Raw genomic sequence first — 22,463 nt, forward strand, 5'->3', positions numbered from 1 at the left:
CAAATGTGTGGGTGTGTGTGTGTGTGTGTGTATATATATATATATATATATATATATATATATATATATATATATATATATACAGTAAAGTCTCGTTATATCGATATCGGATATATCGATAGTCCCGGTTATATCGATACTATTTCTATGCACGCACGGAGAAAATTACATGCAAACAGGGTCGGATATATCGATAGTCCCGGTTATATCGATATTTTTTCGGACTCCCTTGAATATCGATATAACGAGACTTTACTGTATATATATATAGTTGAAATCTACTGTTTATACACACTGTGTATCTACAGTAGACTTCAACTGTGAGCCCGAATAAACAACTTTTTTTGGGAAGACTTTTTCACTATTTGCCGTGGTGATTTGAATTGGGGTTTGAGTAGGCGTCGAAACGCAATTGTCAAATCAAAATTTTCTGATGACTCAAATGTAAACAAATCTCAGAATACTAGTGTGGGTTATTATGAGCATTGGATATAATGAACAACTCATGTGTGTCAAAAATCAACCAAAGACATACATGTTAAGTTTCACGATTTGGTCAGGGGACTCCCGATTTTTACCACAATCCTCACAATCCTCACTTTATAAAGCGGCTTTTGCCACAATACAGACAGTTCATTTGTAAGGTGAAACAAAAGAAAATGTAAAAAAAAAAAAAATACATTTTATACTAATTGAATTTATAAACAAAGAAAGCATTTTTGTGTTTTATTTACTTCTAATTTACACTTTTGTAATGCATTATTTTAACACACACCACAGAGTCGCAAGTACAAACATCTCTCGATTTATGATTTCTGAAACATGTATGCAAAAGGCAGTTCAGATTTTGAGAAACGTGGAACCATAATTCCAGATATGACTGTCGATGAAATCGTGCATACTATACAGCTGTGGATTCGCTGAATGTCTTTGGACAGCAAACTCATTGAGACTTAATCAACACCGCCTGTGTTGGTCATGGCCAAATAGTGAATTTCATTTTGCTTCATCTGCAAGACAGAACTGTTTAGTGATGATGGTGACTTTCCACAAAGCCACAGACAAGAACAATTTAAGTCCGCAAGATGATTGGGGGGGGGGGGGGCTGCTTCTTTGTAGCGTAAATGCAAATGCCTGTACGAGAGTTATTTTTAGGCAAAGTGCTTTTATTGGCTTGTAGTGCTTCTTGCTTCTTGTCAGGCCGCATGCTATAATTTGCTTGGCAATGCGTGTCCCTATGCGTGTAACTTGGGTTTGAAACGGGCGCAAGGGGCTCAAATGCGAGGCGTCCATCCTCATCTATTAATGCAGGCTGACCGCTGTGGTGAGTCACGGTAGGAAAAGGTAGAAGTGCCGGCGGGATGCAAAACGCTGACTCGTGAGTCTCGCCTCCGGATGTTGCGCCATCAACATACCCCCCCCCCCCCTCCCTCCAATCCTCCTGTCATTTCATTAACAGGTTCAGTGTCAGTTTATGCTGACGTTCCAGGAGAAAGAAATGCTTCTAAAATGTACTCATAGTCAATGGGAATTGAAGCGTCACAATTCCCGCACTGTATGTTCAATTGGAGACAGTTCCATGCAAATTTATTAGCGTGCATGTGAAATGAATTTCCCTGTTCTGAAAGCAGTCTCTTCGTTTTCTACCCGAAACATTTGAGGCATCAATTGCTTCAATAGGCGACGCATGAGAGAGGCAGCGTTGTATCTTACTTTCTAGCACCCTTTGACATTGTTATGAATTATATAAATATAAGGCATCAGGAGCCTTTATGAAAATGTTATCTCTGATTTAAAATAATAACAAGCGGAGCGGTTTTCAAACGTCCAGGGACCCCTTTTGCAAAGAATTGTTTTTTTTTTTTTCCTTCTCAAACCCAACCTCATAGTCATAAGTAAAGCATTTCCCATGTTTTCCAGTGTTTAAGGGGCACCAAAAAGGCTTTCTTCAAAAGATGACCCTGCACCTTATAATCCGATCGGCCTTATACAGTATTTGAAGTTATATTGCGCCACAACCGGTCTCACAACTACCGTCAACAGCCGCCGATTCCATTTCGGCCCACCGTAGAAGAAGTAGTGTGCGGTAAAACGTAACCCCAGCCTGTACAGTAGCGCCATACAATGTGGTGCACCTTATAAGTGGAATCCTTTTCAAAATATGTCATTCATTGAGGTGGCACCTTATAGTCCTTAAATATGGAAAATGTTTGAAAATACACAATTCTTTGGGTGTGCGCCTTATAGTCCAGTGCGCCTGATACACCAGAAAATACGGTATTTATTTTTGGGGGAAAAAATTAATATTTCTGACCTGTTTAATGGATATGAACGTAGTCATACAACACTGAATTAAATTTACGATTCATCCATCATCGTCCTTGTCATGCACTGCTTTCACAAACAACATGACTGGTGACAGAGATGAGCCAGTTTACAAAAAACATACTCTGTGCTGCCAATCTCAGGATCTGGTTGTTATATTCAGCAACTATTACCTCTACTTTTGCCCCCGATTTTGTAAAAAGTGACTTGTGATTTTAATTCCCGCTAACTAACAGACAACACAAATCAAACATTTTCACATTGGTTTCTATTTGAAAAGAAAGGAGGCCAGTGTGGGACAGTCCCAGGTAACATTGCCAAAGACACAGTGCCTGTTTTTACTATACTAAAGCAATGGGTTATGCACAGGGTGGATTTTGCTGAGGTCGCCTTGTCTTAGAAACAGAGAACTTGAGAGAGCTAGAAAAGAAAAGTTGATGTGATACTTTGGATTGGATCGAATTAACATGTATTAGTCTCGCAGTGGAGAAATTTACATTTCACAGCAGCAAAGTGATGAAAGTAAGAGGAAAGGAAAGGAATCTTTAATTTCAGATTTTTATTTTTAAATGTCATTTATAATTTTTCCATGTGTAAACAGTTCAGCCTTGGCAAAGGTTTGGACCTTTGTAGTTACCAGTATATATCGTCATCATGAAACATAGCCAATAAATTCAGCAAACTACCGGTATGCTACTGTTGAGTATTTTCACTGTTAAGTCCTTCTGAGATGCAAATCCAAAGGAAACCCTCGTTCACACCTCTATTTTTATCGGTTGTTAGGGTGTCGTTCCAACAGATGTTTTCATGTTGCATAGTTTTCGTACTTATTCTCGGTACAATTTGGGAGCAGATAAACAGTCTTATTCACCTGAAAGCAGTCATCGGAACCAGCCAAACTCTTATACCTAATATCAGGGGTGCTCAATACGTCAATTGCCATCGACGAGTCAAGGTCCTATTGGTCGGTCGCATGACAAAGTGATGTGGCATTGTCATGAACTGACGCTATACAAATAAAGTTGAGTTGTTTGGAATAAAAACAAGATGTCAGCCTATCAGCCATCCCTTCACTTGATTGATACACTGGACAACCAGTCAGATGACATGTCATTATTAGGTACACTGTGCTCCAACAACGGCCCTGAGCGTTGCAAAGTTAACAAACTAGTCATGAGTTACATCCTAATTTTTCACTCGTTTTTTTTTCCTCTTAAACGCAAGATAGGGTATAAGGGGAGCTGGACCAAGTAAGAAGAAGAAAAAGTATCCCTTTCATACGGAATGGGGGGAGGACTTTTTTTTCACTATGACATTTTCAAAGTGCGTTTGTCTCGTCTGCCAGTTATGTGAGCTCATGTAACGGTAAAAATGTGCATACATAATTATGTTGTGTTGTGCAACGTATGCGGTTAATTATACACGCACATAAGTTGCAAGAACCCTCAATATATTTCTCAATAAATATATTGAGTAGATCATTTTGATTTGGTCATTTCTAAAGTTGCTCCCATGCTGAAAACGTGTGAGCACCCCTGCCTTATATCTTATATCACCCTCGCGACTACAACTGCATGGTAACAAGGAGGGCTGTTATGAACAAATTTTAACATCAAACCTCTGAACTTACATTGGGCCACACACGTCATATATGAACTGTTTAATACGAAAGTGTTGCGTCCCCCATACACATGAAATTATACCTGATGTTTTTGTGACACTGCTCTCAAGCCTTACGAGATACCATTCTCTTCTCCTCTTGTGATTGTTGTAACACAAGCTTAAAATCTGCACACTTACAACCTTGAGATGATCTTTTCAGGAAAAAACGAATTGCAGCCAACTTCTGTGTTCCTCATCTTTGTATGGGTACTGGAAATTGTAACATCATGTCTGCGTAGAGAGTACATGTTCCAAACATTGCTCTTTGTCGCACCAGAGTCTTCTGGTTGTTTGTACAACAGCTAGCAAGTTCCCAAGCAGTGCGAGACATTTTGAAATGCTTTTGGGTGTTTTGGATCATTTTGAAAAAGAACCACAAAAAGTTCAAACAAACCGCTCTGGGAAACAAAAGCCATTGTAACAAATGGTTGACTGCGGTTTGCCGTGTCTTTTACAAAGCTGCGTCCATAACTGTTTCCACTTCAGAGCCTTCAGGAATACGATGGGCCGGAAATTGTTTGTGTGATCTTATAGATAAAGGTTTTGTAGCAAAAATGTCTATCCAGAGAAAAAGATTCGCTGGAGGCAGAAAGTCAGCATTCCTCACAAACAAAGAGTGAGGCGACTGGTCTTGGCCGGTCGCATGTTCTGTCTCTCTCTCTCTCTCTCTCTCTCTCTCTCTCTCTCTCTCTCTCTCTCTCTCTCTCTCTCTCTCTCTCTCTCTCACAATCTCTTTGCACCCGTCATGTTCACAGCGTCTCAGGCTCACTCTGCTCTTTGGAAGATGTGAAGAAGGAAAGCTTTGACGCCGGCAGCATGCTTATCGGTCTCTCCTCTCAGATTAACACCTCATTTTCTTCTCCATAATCTGCTCCTTTACACCTCCAGTATTTGCTGTCAGGACGGGACGGCCGGCGACATGTATTCTTTTGATGATTTCGGGTAGGACAACCCTATGTTTGCTTCATTGTTTTGTTTGAGCGAGTGTGATAGAAGATGGCTTTGGAATGTGTCTGCTGGCTCCTCTTTCTTTAAACTGCGTGACCACAAAATGTTCCCTGGATGTAATTCCCTTGCTCTCCAGCCACGGATTGGAAAAAAAATATTGCTTATTTTTCTGCCTTTTTCGATTCAATCTCTCTGTCTCGCTCTCTCTATCTGGGTTTCTTTACCCCAGCCAAGCTCCGTTTTGTTTTAGTGGCTGAATATTTTCCTCCAGTGGAGGGAATGACTTACCTCTGTCAGCTGTTTGCAGAGCCTCGCGGGATCTCTCCCTTCTGAATTGCATGCGAGTGTGAGAAAGTCAGCACAGGAAGTGCGGGATAGAAAGCGCTTAATCGCTCAACAGCAGAGTGAGTGGGACTATGGAACCAGATGACGCCGTGATATCGGGACTTTGGCAGATTAGGATGTGATGCTCCAAATACAGATGTGTGGGACGTTATTCCTAGCTTGATTGCGTGCGCTCGAGTAATCTACTGTCAAGTCATCTTTTACTCTGTGGCTACAACAATCTCTCTTTTATTGATTTAGTTTTGAATCCAATGACTTCCACCCCGTGGTCATCAAACCCGACTCATACCCCTGAAGGTCATGGCTCAAGTTTGCATGCAACTTTCTCCACGTTTGGCTTGTGTTGGGGACTGTGGCATCCTTCGCTGTTCCAAAACTTCCAAAACACACATGCAAAGTTCATTGAAGACACACTCACTTGTCAATAGGCAGGAAATATGTGTTTGTTTAATGTTGGGTTATTTTTCCTGTGCTTCGCTGGTGATCAGTCCACGGTGTACCCCACCTCTAACCCAAAGTCAAATATAAGCTTTATCTCACACACAACCTGAAAGACTACAAGCGCTATCGAATACGGGATGGATGGATGGACTTTGCATGTTATCTCTGAAGTATTTTCTTCCTGGGATGGAAGCCGCCTATGTCTTTAAGGATCAGGATTAGAATGTTGAGGAAGGTGGAGTGGAGAGTGTAGGAGATGAGTTGGGGGAGGGTTGCTTATGTCTATACATTGCATGCATCCATAACAATCACTCATGGTTAAATGAGCAATTGATAGTCACTATCAGTGTTAACATACTGGGATGGGTCGTTGTGTGTCTGTTTTGTTTCTGCAATTATGTTATGTAATTATGTTACATACTGCAAATTTTAACTGCAGTGTTGAGAATAGTTGCAGTTGTTGGCATGGTTAGCTCATATAGTGGTCAGAGGTGTTTATATCATAAGCTGCAGAAAGTTCCAGGCATTTATTGGGCTATGACAGCGTTGGGCATTTTTTTTTCCAACGAGGTTCATCCTGTGAAGAACTGGAACATGAGTTGTCGGCCACCCACCATGCTAGTCCTGACTGTATTCCTTATTATTTGAATGTATTAATATGAAGCACTAAATGTGTTCTTTCAATGAGCTGCTATTTGTGTTGATGTTGGATATTTTCCGATGTATAAGGCGTACTGGACTATAAGGTGCACCCTCAATCAATAATGTATTTTCAAATGTTTTCCATATACGTATAAGGCGCACCGGACTATAAGGTGTACCTTCAAATAATGTGTTTAAAAAGGTTTTCCATATATAAGTTACAACACATTATAATGTGCTACAGTCGAGGCTGGGGTTACGTTTTTTTACATATCCCGGCATGGATCGTGTAATACAGGCGGAAAAGAAGTTGGTGGCTGATGACTAGTTGTAAGACTTGTTGTGGCTCAATTTTTAGTCAGGGTATAAGGTGCGCTGGCGTATAAGGTGCAGGGTCATCTTTTGAAGAAAATGCAGGCTCTTGGGTGTGCCTTATACACCGAAAAATACAATAGTTCTTGTCAAGAAATAAATTGTTAACATTCACAAAAAAATAATAATAATCAGCATACACGTGTTTCTATATTTTTTAAGTGTGCAGTTATTGCGCAACAAACCGCTAACTCATATATTTATGCTGTTAGCTGGGCCTCCCAAATCCTTACAGTCCGAATAATGCCCTTCCCTCCAATGTGCAGAAAATTAAAATGTTACTAACATGATGACTGTTGCACTTGCTATTTTGAGAAATACTCACCAGAGGTTGTTAAAAATGTTACATACTGCCAAGATGTTGACCACAGTGAAGACAAAATAAAAGTAAATAAAAATAATAATATGCGAGTGGCACCACATATGTGTACATCAGAAATAAACTCCCTGTGATCTTATATTTTTAGTTTAGTTTAGTTTAGTTTTGTTTAGTTTAGTTTATACTTCTTATAGATTGTGTGTATCAGTCAGAGATTGTGGATGAGCTTTACTGCCTCCATTTTTTTCACAAATGATACTTAATTTAGATAATATAGATGACAATACGGGGTGTTGCGTTGGCACAGTGGTGTAGCGGTAAGCACATATTCTTCGTGCTTCTCAATTTTGCATGTGGACTCCAGCCTTCCTGTTTCGAATGGTACTGTTGACTCTTGCTTGTATGTGTGTGCGTGTGTGCGTGTGTGTGTGTGTGTGTGTGTGTGTGTGTGTGTGTGTGCGTGTGCGTGTGTGTGCGTGTGTGTGTGTGTGTGTGTGTGTGTGTGTGTGTGTGTGTTTCTCCAAATCTTCCTGCTTCTTTACACATGAATTTTGTTCAATAAACACTTTAAACCAGGGGTCTCAAACTCAATTTACTGTACGCAGAGTCTGGGTGAGGCTGGGCCGCATCAGGATTTCCACAAGAAAATCACATATAAAACATTCCAATGTTCTCAAAATCTTTATTTTTAACACACAAAAATGAATTAAAGGAATAAATGGAAAAATGAATAACAAATAAATTAACCAGTAATAAATAAATAAAATAATTATAATAATCATAAGACAGATACAGACGACAGAAAAAAACACAGGAAAACTAATTATTTTAATAAAGTTTCAAATATCTGTATTCACAGTTCTTTAACCTTTAACTTTCTTAACAGAAAGAAAATATTGAACATGAACTGTCCTAAACATGGATTCTCTTGCCTACTTGTTCAGCTCCACACACAAGTTTCATTTATATCAATCATGCGGGCCGCACTAACATTAATCTTTCATATCAAGGCGGGCCACAAAATATTGTTTCGGGGGCCGCATCTGGCCCCCGGGCCACATGTTTGAGACCACTGCTTTAAACTGTCCATACTACCAGGAATGAACACGAGTGTGGATCGTTGTTTGTGCCCTGCCATTGGCTGGCAAATAATCCAGAGTGTACTTTGTATCTCTGCAGAAGTCAGCTAGGACAGGCTCCAGCTCACCCACAACTATAAGAAGGACAAACATGATTGAAAACGGATGCAGGGATAAAATGAATTCTGGTTTCTATCACTCAACTGTGGATCTCTTTCTTGCTATTTTATGGACATAACACTTGTGGTGTGTGGCACATGGAATAAATCCACCCTTGATACTTTCTGTCCAACTCCTCACAAACTTCACCAACAATTTGTGCACTCTTCAAGTGGGGTTACATCGGGTCTTTCTTTTTTTTTCAATTCCTAATTAATTTCAGGTCCGTGTTCAGATGTTCTGTTGTGTTTTTGGGGGGAATATTCACAGCCGTTTCACTTTAAAATGCTTACGTTGTATGGTTGAATCATATGATGTTTTTTTTAAACTACCGGTACGTATGTGGTCAGCTTGGTAGCCGAGGCTAGCACAGCAAAGTGTCAAATTGAGGAGTGATGTTAATTTTTCGAAAAAGGATGAATAATTACGGTAAAGCATCTATTGTAGCGGTGGCCATTGTTTGACTACTGCCGTTGATTTTTGTTCACTTTAAAGTAAATTGTTTTCCCCAACTTTTGTCCATCAGGTACCTTGCGGTTATTTTCTTATCAATTAAACCATGATTACCTGGTGACTTGCTTGATTTGCAATACATAGATAAACATTTTTTTCGTATGACTTTGTTGTGACAAGGTTTTGACCGTCTCAATGTTTTCCCATTGGAAGTTAAAGCAGTTTATTTTTGTCAGATATTCAGGGCAGACAAAACCAGCAACATTTATTTATATTCCTTATTTTGTATTCTTTTAAATTTACATGACCTGGTTTGTCAATTTACAGAGCGTAAATGACTGCACTGTAAAACCCAACAAGTTGAAAGTACTCAAATTTTTTATGGCAACTGATTACGTCAAAATTTTTGAGTACAGTTTACTCAAAAGTTTTTAGTAACCTGTAACCTGTTTTGAGTAACCTATACAGGTTACTCAAAACTTTTGAGTAAACTGTACTCAAAAATTTTGACGTAATCAGTTGCCATAAAAAATTTGAGTACTTTCAACTTGTTGGGTTTTACAGTGTGCGTTGAAATGAATGTCGTTCTCAAAAGAGTCTGTGTCCATATGCATGTCCCTTCTTCAGGGTACAACCTCGCTTGTAGTAAATGGAACTTGTTATCATTTACTCAGTCTTCCACACAAGTGTTACACAAGCCAGCTGAACCAACGATACAATTTATGAGTCACAGGTAGCTTGATATTGTGAACCACATTTTCAATTGTTTTGTCCATGGGACGCATCAAAGCGGGGAACTTCCAGGGCTAAATAGCTAGCTTTACTAGCTTTTTTGAACAACACGCTACATTTAAACCAAGCAAATAATTTTTTGCTTTGCTGGACTGTTGCGAAGGTTCTGCCTCTACATTTGGTAGAGGCAGTCAGCCAATCACTGCAGTGTGAGTGGAAGACCTGAATTGAGTCCGAAAGGTAATCAATTCCCACTGCGTGCTAATGGACAATTAGCATTCTGCCGGTCTCTACTTTGACTGACCTCAGAGGTCCATCCCATGCCAGTCAATAGAGCTCATTTGGAATTAACTTAATTGTGGGTTGCTTTGGCAACATTGGTGGCTGATTGCATGTCATTGATTGTTGGTTAATAATTTCTTGAAGCAACTGAGGCATAATGCGACACATTTGCAACCGGCAGGGGTGGTGTTGTTTTACCTGCATCTAAATGGCTGTCTAAAGATGACACGGTGGCACTATTCCCCTCAGAGGCTTTGTTCTGCTGAATATGACGCGGGCAAGGGCAGGTTCGGGGCTATTTTCTCATTTTGGGGGCTCTGAATGCTTTGTCATTTGGAACATCATATACTGTAGTTCTTGTCAGCAAACTCCTTATTCCATTAGCTTAAACAATAGTTGATTAAACCATAATTATTAACTTCTAATTACAAAACCAATTCTCAACGAGTCTGTACCGTAAATAGAAAAATATAGGGTCATGTATCTAGTTTTACAGCGTTCCAACAAGGAAACCATTCAAAAACAAAAATAAATGACACCCCTGCTCTCCCTACTGCAAGTGTGTCAAACTCATTTTTGTCAAGGGCCACATTGTCGTTCCGTTTTCCTTTGGAGGGCGGTAAAGAATTTTAGCAAGCCAATGTTGAATGTTGTATGACATACACTGGGCACAACAAATTCATAAATAAGCAATTTTGAAATCAGAAGTCAACAATAACAACGGTTATTGGGGATGAAAAATATTCATTCATGCTTTAGCAAGCATCATGGAACATGACATGCTTGATTTGCTTTCGCGGGCCACCTAAAATGATGTGGCTGACCAGATCCAGCCCCCAGGCCTTGACTTTGACACCTGTGCCCTACTGAACTCAACAAAGGCTTTTTCTGGGGTGGCGACAATGCTGGGCCACCATGGGCCATAATTTAGGCGCACTGGGCTATAGGGAGCACCCCCAATCACCATATAAATTCAAGATATATCATGAAAGGTTTCAATTTATTTATTTATTTATTTATTTGTGTATTTATTTGCTTGTTTTCTTTTTTGTTTATTGTCATGTTTATGCCACAGTTTATGAACATATTAATATTGAAATGTTGGTTCTGTATAATTTTTGGGGTGTTATTTATTTATTTGCTTTCAGTGTAAAATCTAACTGAATCGTACTGAATATTGAAGTTGACCTGCTAAAAAATGCGCACAGCATAGTAAAAAGAGGAATGATGATTGAGCAATTGAAATGGATAAAACTCAAATGATTGCGTGTTAAATATAAAAAATATATATTTCACAGGTTGATTTATTCACAAAATGACGTTGGTTATTGTTTGTGGTCAGAAACATTGTTTTAAATCTCAATTCAATCTGAAAATATCCATTCCACATGCTTTAAGCACTTAATAAAACACATTTTAAACACGTTGTCAATGTATTTAAATGCAAGGAAAAAATTGTTGAACGTGTTCATGCAAAATATAGTAATAGTGTCCCCTATCAGGAGTTACCCTGCGATATCCATCATCCATCTGCCATCCCCTTCACAAAATAATAGTGTTCCTGAAATGTTTATCCCTCGTGTGGATATGAGGGGGCTGGGCTTTAGGATCTGTTTGAGATGGATATGAGGTAATCTCCCCTGGGTTAACACAATGAAAAGAACACAGAAATTTAATGACACACACACTCGCACATACACACACGGTCGTCTGTTTTCAGAGCGACATTAGGCCAGTCAATGACTTCATCTGTGCCGCCTGTCCATCCCTCGTCGCTTTGTTGCCGGATGGACGTTCATCGCTGTCATTGTGTAGGCTTCACTTGGACATGTCCAGCCTTTTGTCTTTTCTAAATTATGTTACAAGATTTCTAAGAGTGGATTAGCATGCATTTCATGAGATTTTTAAGAGGATAGGACTACCGCCGAGGTTATATTACATACAACAGTTAACCAAAATGGATGTCCAGCGGGTACGGGTGCTGCGTTACGGCCTCCCTCAGAGCGTCAGTGACTCTGGGCTGTTTTACAACCACATCTCCAGCAGGTTGGTGCCAGCACTTTGTTTTTGGTGGTTTTGAGGTAAAACAACGTGTGTGTGTGCGTGTGTGGAAAGGTATTGTGATCAACCAACAGTGCAGAAGGCAAATCTTTACTTGTTGTATTTAATCAAATCTCAAATACTAATCTTTCATCTTAATCTGTCAAACTGAATTTAAGTTATTTCGGATGACCTTCCGTGTCCGTAGATTTTACAATGTATTTTCTTTTTTTGTCATCAAGTGTATGGTTTTTAACTTCAAAGTAGATTTACACGCCGTTGTTGTCTCCCACCATCCCAGTTGGATCCTTTCTGTTAAATCTGAGAAAAAAAAAATCTGAGTAATGGAGCCACTCCATCTTCATCCCAAACACGAAGGCATATCTTAAGAGCAAAGCTCTTCATACATGTTTATATCTCACACATACATTGAACTCATGCATGGTTTCTGGCTACCGCGCAGGCAAAATTGCAAACTAGTGCCTCTGTGCTTCATTTGGTGCTTTTTCTTCAAACAGCCGTTGTAGTCACAATACCCAGAATGGGGGATGTAATTGTAATACATGCAAATCACCGAGACAGGGAAAATGTAATGTAGGTCACATGTGGACTGTAACTGTGTAGTCTGTGATCTTATTTTTCGGACTTGAGTAGTAGATGTTGGGGTATGGCAAGCGGATGCTGCTTGAGCTTTTCCACAAACAACCACACAACGGGACATTTAGCGAAGAACATAAGCACATCAACGTTGGCATTAATGCCATTAAGGCTTCACTACTCTGGTTACACACAAACACACATACATACACACACAAGCGGGTTTAGTTGCAGCCCATTTCACACGGGTTACACTGCACTTTGTATGTATCAGCACTTAGATTAAAAAATAATGGAAGAGCTCAGAAGTCACTACCTGGTCATCACCAAGAGTTTGAAAGGCTTTGTTGACATAATTTAGATTACAACTCTACATATCAGTATTTAATGTACCTTTTCAATGATGCATTTGTAGAGTACGTATATACATATTGTATATACTGTACTATGTTTGACAATCTCCAATAATGACACATTTTTTCTCTTTGCATTAATTGATGCAGGTTAAATGTCCTGTTCTCTGGAAATTATTTCAGACTTTATTTTTACCCTGGTGTGGTGGCATGATCAAAGAATGGTAAAAAGACGCCCAAAAGTGACATTTTTCACTGTGTAGTTCTTTGATCTTGGGTGTGTTTTAATTGGCAGTCTGCGCATCAACAGCCTGAAATAATTTTCCGCTGTATCCTGCTGTTTGTTTTTAACAAGCATGTGGTCTGTCGTCTTACAAAGGTGCAGAAATAACATTGGTTTGTGCTGTTTTTAGCTCTTGCAGGCATCCTGAAGCACTACTTTCCCCCTTGAGCAGATTAGAGGTCTTGTATGAGAGTTAAATCCTGTTTAATTTAGATTTAGGACTGCAGTGAGGTAATGATCGGCCTGCTGCACAACGCCTCTAATCCTGCCTGTCAGACCGACCTCCGTTTTCTTTCAGATGAACCCCCGCTCCTCCCTTTCTCACACGCACACACACACACATACACATGGGCATCCATATTGTCAATTTCCACTTCCCTACCCATGGTCGCCATCCCCTTTTGCCCCAAAAGGCCTTGTCAACTTTTAATCTGCATGGTGATACTTAGTTCAATCTATGCAGTCACCAATGAAGGTGCATCATGCATCGATGATGCAACCGCCATAACAATGTCTGATACGTCATTTTGGTTCACGCCGGAGATAAAATAAAAGCAATGCAATACAATGCATTGCCTCAATGTATTCAGCCCCTGAGGACTGTGGAAGTAGCAATTGAAGCCTACTGAGATGTGTGAGTATGGACAAACACAAGAAATTGCCTTAACCCCGTCACTCTCCACTGATAATTGTATATCTGTTACCTTCGCCAGAAGGCAGGATGCCTTAAAGTGCATAATTACCTCCCGCACCGCCCAGGAAGTTTCCTCAGATGGTGTCAATGCTCTCAGCTGACTGACTATTGTCCCAGAGGTCATGATTTATTGAAGATTATTAATTAGAGTGAAGAAAGTCACGGTCTGCTGCAAGAATTACATCTTAGGTCCCTGTTATCCAGTCACTTCAGCTCTCTTCTTGTTACATGAATATGTGTTTGGAAAATATCAGTCACTTTGATCCTCTTCTGTTTTCTGCGTATCGCGACACTAATGTTGCATCTGTGACATTAAAACAGTAACGGTCCCTAACTGTAATCAATTTACATTCCATCTTCAACAGAACCCATCAGGAGCGCAAGGCTGTGCAATCAATCAAGCTTTAATCAGGACTTTGATGTTGGATTCCCACGACCATAAAAAAAGATTAGACTCAAAGAAACAATTCATGTTAAGCACTTCCGACGTATGTTGAAAAAAACAATCTGATTGCATTATGTTGCTTGTACTAAGTCGAGGACCCACACTGTGTGACCGTTTTTGGTTCCTTTTGCATTCAATACGAGCTGACAGCACATTTATGAGACGTCAGTGGCTAGATCGTGAATGGGATCTGTGTAAGCCTGATGACTCTCCCAAAATTGCAACGCCTATGTCCTCAAATGAGCAGGACATAAACAATTACCTAATTGCAACTGTAATCGAAGGACCGTCCTCAGGTGGGAACCGAGCAAGGCTTCCTGCACCTCACTGTCCTGCCCATTGGAAAATTGGTAGCCCGTCCAGCTATTGTTTCTTGACTTTGAACTGCAATTAAAAATTTGCTCTCGTCAGAATGTTGACAGAGAAGAGGGCACATATGTCAAACCATGTGTGCAAGCTTTGCTTTATTCAAAAGCTTTGCTCTGCATCATGGCCTCCTTTTCCTGACCCGAGGCCTATTTGACACAAGGAAGCACTCAGTGTGGCAGAAGGCTTTGTGTCATTGCTTTGTTGGTGAAGATTTTCCTGCTCCTCTAGTTGCTGTACATCTTCATCTTTCCATGTCCTTCTCGTCTTTATGCTTTTCTCTCTCTCTCTTTCTCTTATTCTCTCTCTCTCTCTTTCTCTCTCTCTCTCTCTCTCTCTCTCTCTCTCTCTCTCTCTTTCTCGCTCTCGCTCTCTCTTTGTCTCTCGCTCTGTCTCTCTCTCTCTCTCTCCCTCTCATGTTCTCTATCTTGTGCACTTCATTGCAGTGAAAAAAAACAAAATTTGTTAAGAGGAAAGATTTTTTGTGATCATCATATTTATCATGTGGTACTGCACACAAACTGTTCCCATTTCTTTCCTTGTCCTCCTCGGGCGGTTAGAAAGAAGGAATTATGTGCTTCACTTTCGACCCATTTCTTTTTCAACCATAATTTCAGTGTTGCTTTTAACTCTTATACCATTAAAGTCACCATAGCCAAGGCCAACATCACACAATTCCTTAAATCGTGTGTGTCTCTCTAATACATTCTTTTTCCCAATAAATCGCCCAGAACACCAACAAGGCTGAATGACCTCCCTCCGAGGCTTGAAAACTTCCTGCTAATGACAATTGCCTAGCCCTCCATCAGAAAAAAATGAAAGTGTAATTATCTCAGTTCCTAGACAATACAAACTAAAATTGACTATTTATGAAAACAAACTCTGAAAGTCTATGACCTAGTTGAGTTCAAAATAGCACAAATAATGTACAAAGCACACAAAACCTGCTCTGCCAGAATACTTTTCGAAACGAGAATGTTTCTGTGACTTGGTGGGGACCGGCATAACCGTCTACAAGAAAACCCAAAACAAGAACAAACATGGAATAAAAGTGCTTCTGTGTCAACGGTTAAGTTGTGGAACTAACCCGAAAATGTGTGAATGACATGCTGTCTTCAAAAAGGTTTACAAGAAAAGTAGAAAGCAATGATATAAATCTGGCGCAAGTTTGTAAAATTGATGTAATGTCACAACTTTTATTGGTACTTTAAAGGACAACCGACATCACTTTTTTGTTTCCTAACTAACATCAGAAAAACGTTTTATAGCATCTAAAATACCCAAAACACGCAGTATGATATTTTTAGTCAAATGCAAAACACCAATAAAAATGACTTAAAGTGTCTAGAAAGTACTTCAATTTGAAACCGGAAGTGGCCAATTTCAGAAGGTGCCACCCCCTTGTTCGTGGTGTCACGGCAAGACATCTTACCTTGCTCGAGAATCAAAACAATGGCTTCAGATTCTTTCTTGTTACTCATCCAGTTATGAATATGATTCAAATAGTTCTGAAAAGGAAAGAATAAATGTTTGCAATCGATTAAAGAATTTATTCTGTGTCATTTTGAGGGGGGAAATGTAGCACCAAATGTGTGTCATCTGGGTGGGGGGGGGGGATGTGGCAGCGAAAAGAGGCAGATGATGGCGACAAAGCTCTGTGGAAACGGGCTGCTTAATTCCTTCCAATTTTTGTCAGTGAATATCAAATAGATGCTCGGTGCCAAACACAAGGATTCACCATCACGTTATTTGTGTTTTCCTTCTAATTTCGCCATCAACACGGATCAACACGAAGTTCTCAGACCAAACAAAATACCGCAAAATGCATTGAGGTGATGCAAGGTATGTCCTTTCTCGCTCAGGGGCGTTCCTTCAGTGACGTAGGGTGAGGACTCGTCACCAACTCAAAAACAAGACTTCCGGGAATATTCAGCGCGGGTCTTAAAACGTAAAATATAGCTATATGTGGTGGAATCTTTGTAAAATACGCTCAGTAGAAGTCATTTGAAGCCATTTTACAAATTATGGAGACAACTTGTCCAGAGACGTCGGTTGTCCTTTAAGTCACCTCTCGTTTATGTTACAGTGCTTGTTCTTTGTAATGATAGAAAAATGCTGCCAGCCATCATCATCTGTGTTTACTTCAGCCAGCCCCCTCTCAATTGCACAAGTCACGTGAGCAGATGAGTCAGATCTCTTTCCAAAGTCAATTATGTTAGCATCAATTGGTAACTATAAGGTTGTCTTGCTCCAAGCAGATAATTTTCATCTTTGTGACTGCATAATACCGTGACCGTTTCAAACGTTCCTTTGTCTTGCCTGCTGGCACAGCGGGTTATTGCCAAAGGGTGTTGGTTTGGAGGGCAAGGAGCCCAGTGCATTCTGGTCACTTTTGGTGTTGAGCAAAAATGACCACAACCACATCCTGTGGTCGTTGTTTTCTCCAAAGTATTTCTGCAGGGAATGGGGAAAAACATTGTGCCTATGGCCAATGACAGAGAATCTAAACGTGTCATTCATTGATGGTATAAAAGGTTATTTTTTGATTCAGTTTATGAAAATTGTCACCGGTTGTAAGGTCTTAAACTCACTTGACTTGGGTCCTAGTAGCCTGTGTTTCATTCCCAGTCAGTGATCACTGGAATTCAGGCAGGAGACATGAGTAATTTCATGCCAAACTCAAACTTATGGATGACCTGAAGTTGGCCAGGTCGATCATAGACCCCCTCCAAGTATTACAGGTAAAGTAATTACTCTCTTGACTTAAGAGGAAGTTCAGCTTCCTTGTCAGCCTCTGAGCAACAGAGAAGTGGCTTTTACTCGCTCTTCACACAAGTCACTCAACGCTATTCTTGTTTTCGCTTTCACACACCCTTTTTCTAAACTCCGTTAATAAAACTACTCACATAAATGGGCTGAAGATGTGAAGACCAATGAAAACAGTGGAAGGGGAAAACGTTCAAGGGTATCCATGTCTGCACTATTCCTTTCTATCTATCTATCTATCTATCTATCTATCTATCTATCTATCTATCTATCTATCTATCTATCTATCTATCTATCTATCTATCTATCTATCTATCTATCTATCTATCTATCTATCTATCCATCTCTCTATCTATCTTTCTCTGTCCGTCCGTCCGTCTATCTATATATCAATCCAGCTTGGTAGCTCGCGAGCTAGCTAGCTGTGTAGCTATATTCCCTCTACTCCCACCCCCCTCTGATGTATCTGATCATCAGAGGCATTTATTAGTTAATTACTGTTTTTTTTTGTATTTGTATTATGAGACATAATTTTACATATGAACAAGCTTCACATGTACAGTCACTTGAGTGAACTGCATAAACCACTAACTGCTCGGCAAAACCTGGCTATTCAATAAAAATGTAAGCTTGTATTTGAAGAAGGCATACTCTGATGTATTTTATCTGTTGTCACCTCGAGTCTGCATAGCAGTTAAAGGTAATTTACAGATAGGAAAGAGAAGGCAGCTTCATCAAGTATGGCAAGCATACAAGAGCTCTTAATTGGCCAGTGTATTTCCGGTCCTGGTAATTACGGTTGCTAGAAGCCAACCACGCACTTAAGTACTGTGCGTGAGACATGTTTATAACATCCTAATTGTGTACAGTGTGAATCCATACTTGAAATTAGCCATGCGCTGTTGATTTGTTGAGAAACAGTTCTCTGAATGGCACTGTCTGTTACCTGCGATCAGTGCAGTTGCAAATTAGGGTTTTGTTTCTTTGTTTGTTTGTTTTTGCGGGAAAATAGAAAAGAGGCACTTTTTTGCTTTATGTGTGAAACGTATCCAGTAATAACTTGAGACAGGACATCTACGACAACAGTAACATTTTAATTCCAACATCACCCAACTTTTTCTTCAAAGTATTTTGGAGGCATCTGGACTTGCCTCTCAGCTCTCTGGAAACAATATTTTGATACAAAATACAATCATTATTTTCTCATTGTTGTTCTCTCCTTCCATGCGTCTCCTCTTTTAGTTCCAGTGTGAAGCTTGCTGTGCTATTGGGGATTAAAAAAAAACATCATAACAGACACACACACACACACACACACACACACACACGCACACACACGCGCACACACGCACACACACACACACGCACACACACACACGCACACACACACGCACACACACACACGCACACACACACACACAAACCCTCATCCCGGACTCATGAGTATGAGTATGTGCTGTAGCAAGCAAACCGCACGAAAGACCAAAAGGGTCAATTTCGTCATTTGAGGTTTTGAGCTTTTTCAGGCAACTACCCACCCGCTCCTAGTTTTATTTCAAGTCAGACATTACATTTGTGTGTTCATTGCTGAGGAACCACATACGGTAACTACATTAAGCTCGTGCGATGAGAATCTGGACTAACAGTGCAATGCTATTTGTGCTTTAAAGCAAACGTAAAGTATATGTTGCATTGTCATCAGTCGTTAAGCATATCCACAGCAGTCTTTGGTTTTTAAGTTGAAACATCGCCTTCACTGCAGGTTCCTTTGTCTACAACTCTGTACTTTGGATCAAAAATAACACTTGCCAACATATTTTATACATATTAATGCTTTTTAATCAGTGGGGCAAGCACATTTCTCGAGAGGAGTTAAACAGAGTGTGTACCGCCATTCACCAATTTATTCAGGAATTGAAAAGCATGACATGGAGCGCCATTCCCGAATTTGTTCGGGTTTTTTTATTGCGGGAATTGGGGGGTGGTGCGTTTCAAGCTTCGGTCAGACCTTTGGCAATGTATTTCCGTCCCACGAGGGGGCAGCATTTACTTTTTGTACAGTCGCACCCACTTTTAATGCAGATAACTCTACAACCAAGTAAGCTTGAAATCAACTTTTTTCTGATGAAAGAAGAGAGTTTCAGTGTTTTTTTACGCTGCATTGAATGTATATGTAGGCCGAACACTCAATATTCTGTGGGTCCTGCAATTTGAGTGAAAATGACAAAAACCATGGCACTGGAATGGACACATTTTTGCACATCGTCTGGCGGTGAATGAGTTAAAGACAGGAAAAATAAAAATCCGTTTGTAGATGAAAAACTTTCTTTAAATATTTTAAACATAAGTAAATTTACCTAAAAGCTAACTACAACTCAACAAATGAAAACATTTAAGGCATTTCACATGTATATACAATTGGAACTAATGCATTGATTTTTTTTTGCTTACCACGAGAGGGAGCGCGTGTCCCACTCACTTGAGATTGGCTGATCTTGTGTGTTATTGATTGATCCCTTAATTAAAGGATTTGGTCAGTTCTGTGATAAACCTACCTGGTCACGAGAGAGAAGTTGCAAATGTATTTTATTTTATTTTATTTTTTTGATGGTGGTGAATGAAATGAGAGTAAGACACATTATGTACAAACACAGGCAGTTTCCCTTCAATTCTTGTCCAGCAACAGCACAAGCTTCAAACCTTTCCACGCCACAGTCAGGTTAAACTCTGTGTTGACCACTCACATTGAATTTATGATTTTGAATATTGATTTGATTTTATATTTACAATTATCAGTCCTGATTGCATTCTGAGCTGATCGAAGAAGAAAAGAATTACAAAACACACCCCACACCACAGAATAATCGATCAAGACAATCTTTTAGACATGTGAGAGGACCACTGGGTTTTTGACGACTTGGATTAGAAGGGAAGAGAAAGGCTCAAATTAGGCTGGATTGTTGGTAGTTAACTCATTCACTGCCATTCCTGAATTTATTCGGGAACTGAAAATATGACGTAGGGCGCCATTCCTGAATGTGTTCTATTTTTTCATGCTCGGGTGCCGATAAAGCGATGGCCATGGCCTCTGGCAATGGGTTTTCTTTTCCACAAGGGGGCATTACTTCCCTTTTTTCCACTTTGTTCGTAGTTAAAGTGCTATATAAACCAATACTGTATCTATGTATTGCATTGTATTTTGGACAGCCACCCTCATTTCAACCTCATATACCTCCAGACCCATATAATTTAGGAATTCACTGTTTTTTGTAATAAAATAAGACAGTCTAAGATTTCTAACACTGTATTGAATGTTTATGTTTTCCTAAAACTCAATATTCTGTGGGTCCTGGAATTCAAGTGACAATGACAAAAACCCTGGCACTGGAGTGGACACATTTTTGCACGTCTGGCAGTGAATGAGTTAATGTATGTGTCGACCCACTTTATGATGCACAACAAGACATTGGGGAAATTAAGCCATTTTCATGCATCAAAGGCAACTTCAGATTGTCTTATTGTGCTGAAATCATCACTGCTATTGGAGCAGGAGTTAAGAACATTCTCAAAGACATTAAATAAATTTGATGTTTTTACCCCTTTCATTTGCACAAAAGATGGAGGACATTGATTCGCTGTGGCGACCCCTGAAGGGAAAAGCCAAAAGGAAAAGAAGAAGATTTCCGTTATGTGTTAGTTTTAATCTATTATGTTAATGGTATTTGAATATCATGTTATAAGCAGGGCGTGACTGAATCCAAAGTGATGGATCATTTTAAATGTAAAATCTCCCTCTCTTTCCTTCACTGATGCATTTGTTCTGGTTACAGCGAGCAGAGCATCTGCCAGGCTCGGGCCTCTGTGATGGTCTACGATGACGCCAGCAAGAAGTGGGTGCCCATCAAGCCGGGCCAGCAAGGGTTCAGTCGCATCAACATCTACCACAACACTGCCAACAACACCTTCAGGGTAGTGGGTGTTAAGCTGCAGGACCAGCAGGTGAGTGTGCACTGTCACCGTGTTCACACTCACGCACCACATTTGCATTTTCACCTTCAAAAATCTCACAATGGGATGTTTTCCATGTGAACGTTCCAACAGACGTGTGGATCAGTGATGAGAGCCAGAAAAGCTGCAAATACAGTGGATCTGCTTATGTTCATAACCATTTATTATGGACACTGGTCATTAAATTGTGCTTGGATTTCAATGCAAATAATCTATTTTCAAAAACTGAAATGAAATCAATCTATCGGTAAATAAAAATGTCTGTTTTGAAAAATATTTATGAATTGTACAACGACCCTCGATATATTTTACATTTTTTTTTAAATCAACCTATTCTCCTATTTGGTGATAACAGTATTACTTTGGCGCCATCCAGTGGCGTATTGGTGCCAAGCAAGCTTCAGTAACATAAGCCATTCCTTACCTTCATTTTAAGCCCACCACAGGTAATTACAGAAACGTGTCAAACTTTTGAGGGAGGCATCAATTGGCGGTAGATTTTCATTATTTAAGGAAAATAAAATGTCACTGTTCATTGGGTCACATAAGTGTACAAATAAGTTTCCCAGCCTGTCTATTTTAGCAGATGCCCACTGACTCTTGGAAATTAGGTGAGGTGCGCTTTTGATTTGAACCTATAACCTTCAGAATGTGAGGCAAACATTCCATCCAATGTATTTTATTTGTTAAAATGAAATGTTTTTGATTCACTCTGGGACCGCCTCCGACAATACATGTATGATGCTGTCTATACATTATAAGAACAAATAGCAAAACAGTCATTCATTAACTGTTACAATTATCAAGTAATGATTATGTTGTGCGGTTAACCAGGAGGAGAATTATACTTCAACTTATGTTATGTTTTTTACATATGACTTCAATTGAGGATACTTTTGTCACAACAAAAACAAAATGAACTGCGACATAGACAATGTCTCCAGAGACATTGATTTAAAAGCATATATTGTGCGCAGATCACATGTTTTGGAAATTATAATTGTCTTAAAAGACAACCGACGTCTCCGGACAAGTTGTGTCCATAATTTGTAAAATGGCTTCAAATGACTTCTACTGAGCGTATTTTAATAAGATTCCACCGCATATAGCTATATTTTACATTTTAAGACTCGCTCTGAATATTCAGGAAGT

The 22,463-nt window shown here is 39.7% G+C and overlaps 1 protein-coding gene across 3 annotated transcripts in view; it reads left to right on the plus strand.

Annotated features, from left to right (window-relative positions):
• Nucleotides 1–22,463, plus strand: part of evla (Enah/Vasp-like a) — a 49,195-nt gene that overhangs the window by 1,276 nt on the left and 25,456 nt on the right. For 2 of the 3 annotated variants that reach the window (XM_089003746.1, XM_089003748.1), the window contains exons 1-2: nt 4,739–4,929; nt 21,134–21,302. In XM_089003746.1, coding sequence (XP_088859872.1) covers nt 4,907–4,929; nt 21,134–21,302 — 192 coding nt within the window. In that variant the 5' untranslated portion in view covers nt 4,739–4,906. Of the gene's footprint in view, nt 1–4,738; nt 4,930–21,133; nt 21,303–22,463 lie in introns of those variants that run through there. The other variant, XM_089003747.1, reaches the window with a different exon arrangement.

Source organism: Hippocampus bargibanti, linkage group LG09 (genome assembly GCF_051943395.1).
Source record: "Hippocampus bargibanti isolate YZ-2025 linkage group LG09, ASM5194339v1, whole genome shotgun sequence".
NCBI lineage: Eukaryota > Metazoa > Chordata > Actinopteri > Syngnathiformes > Syngnathidae > Hippocampus > Hippocampus bargibanti.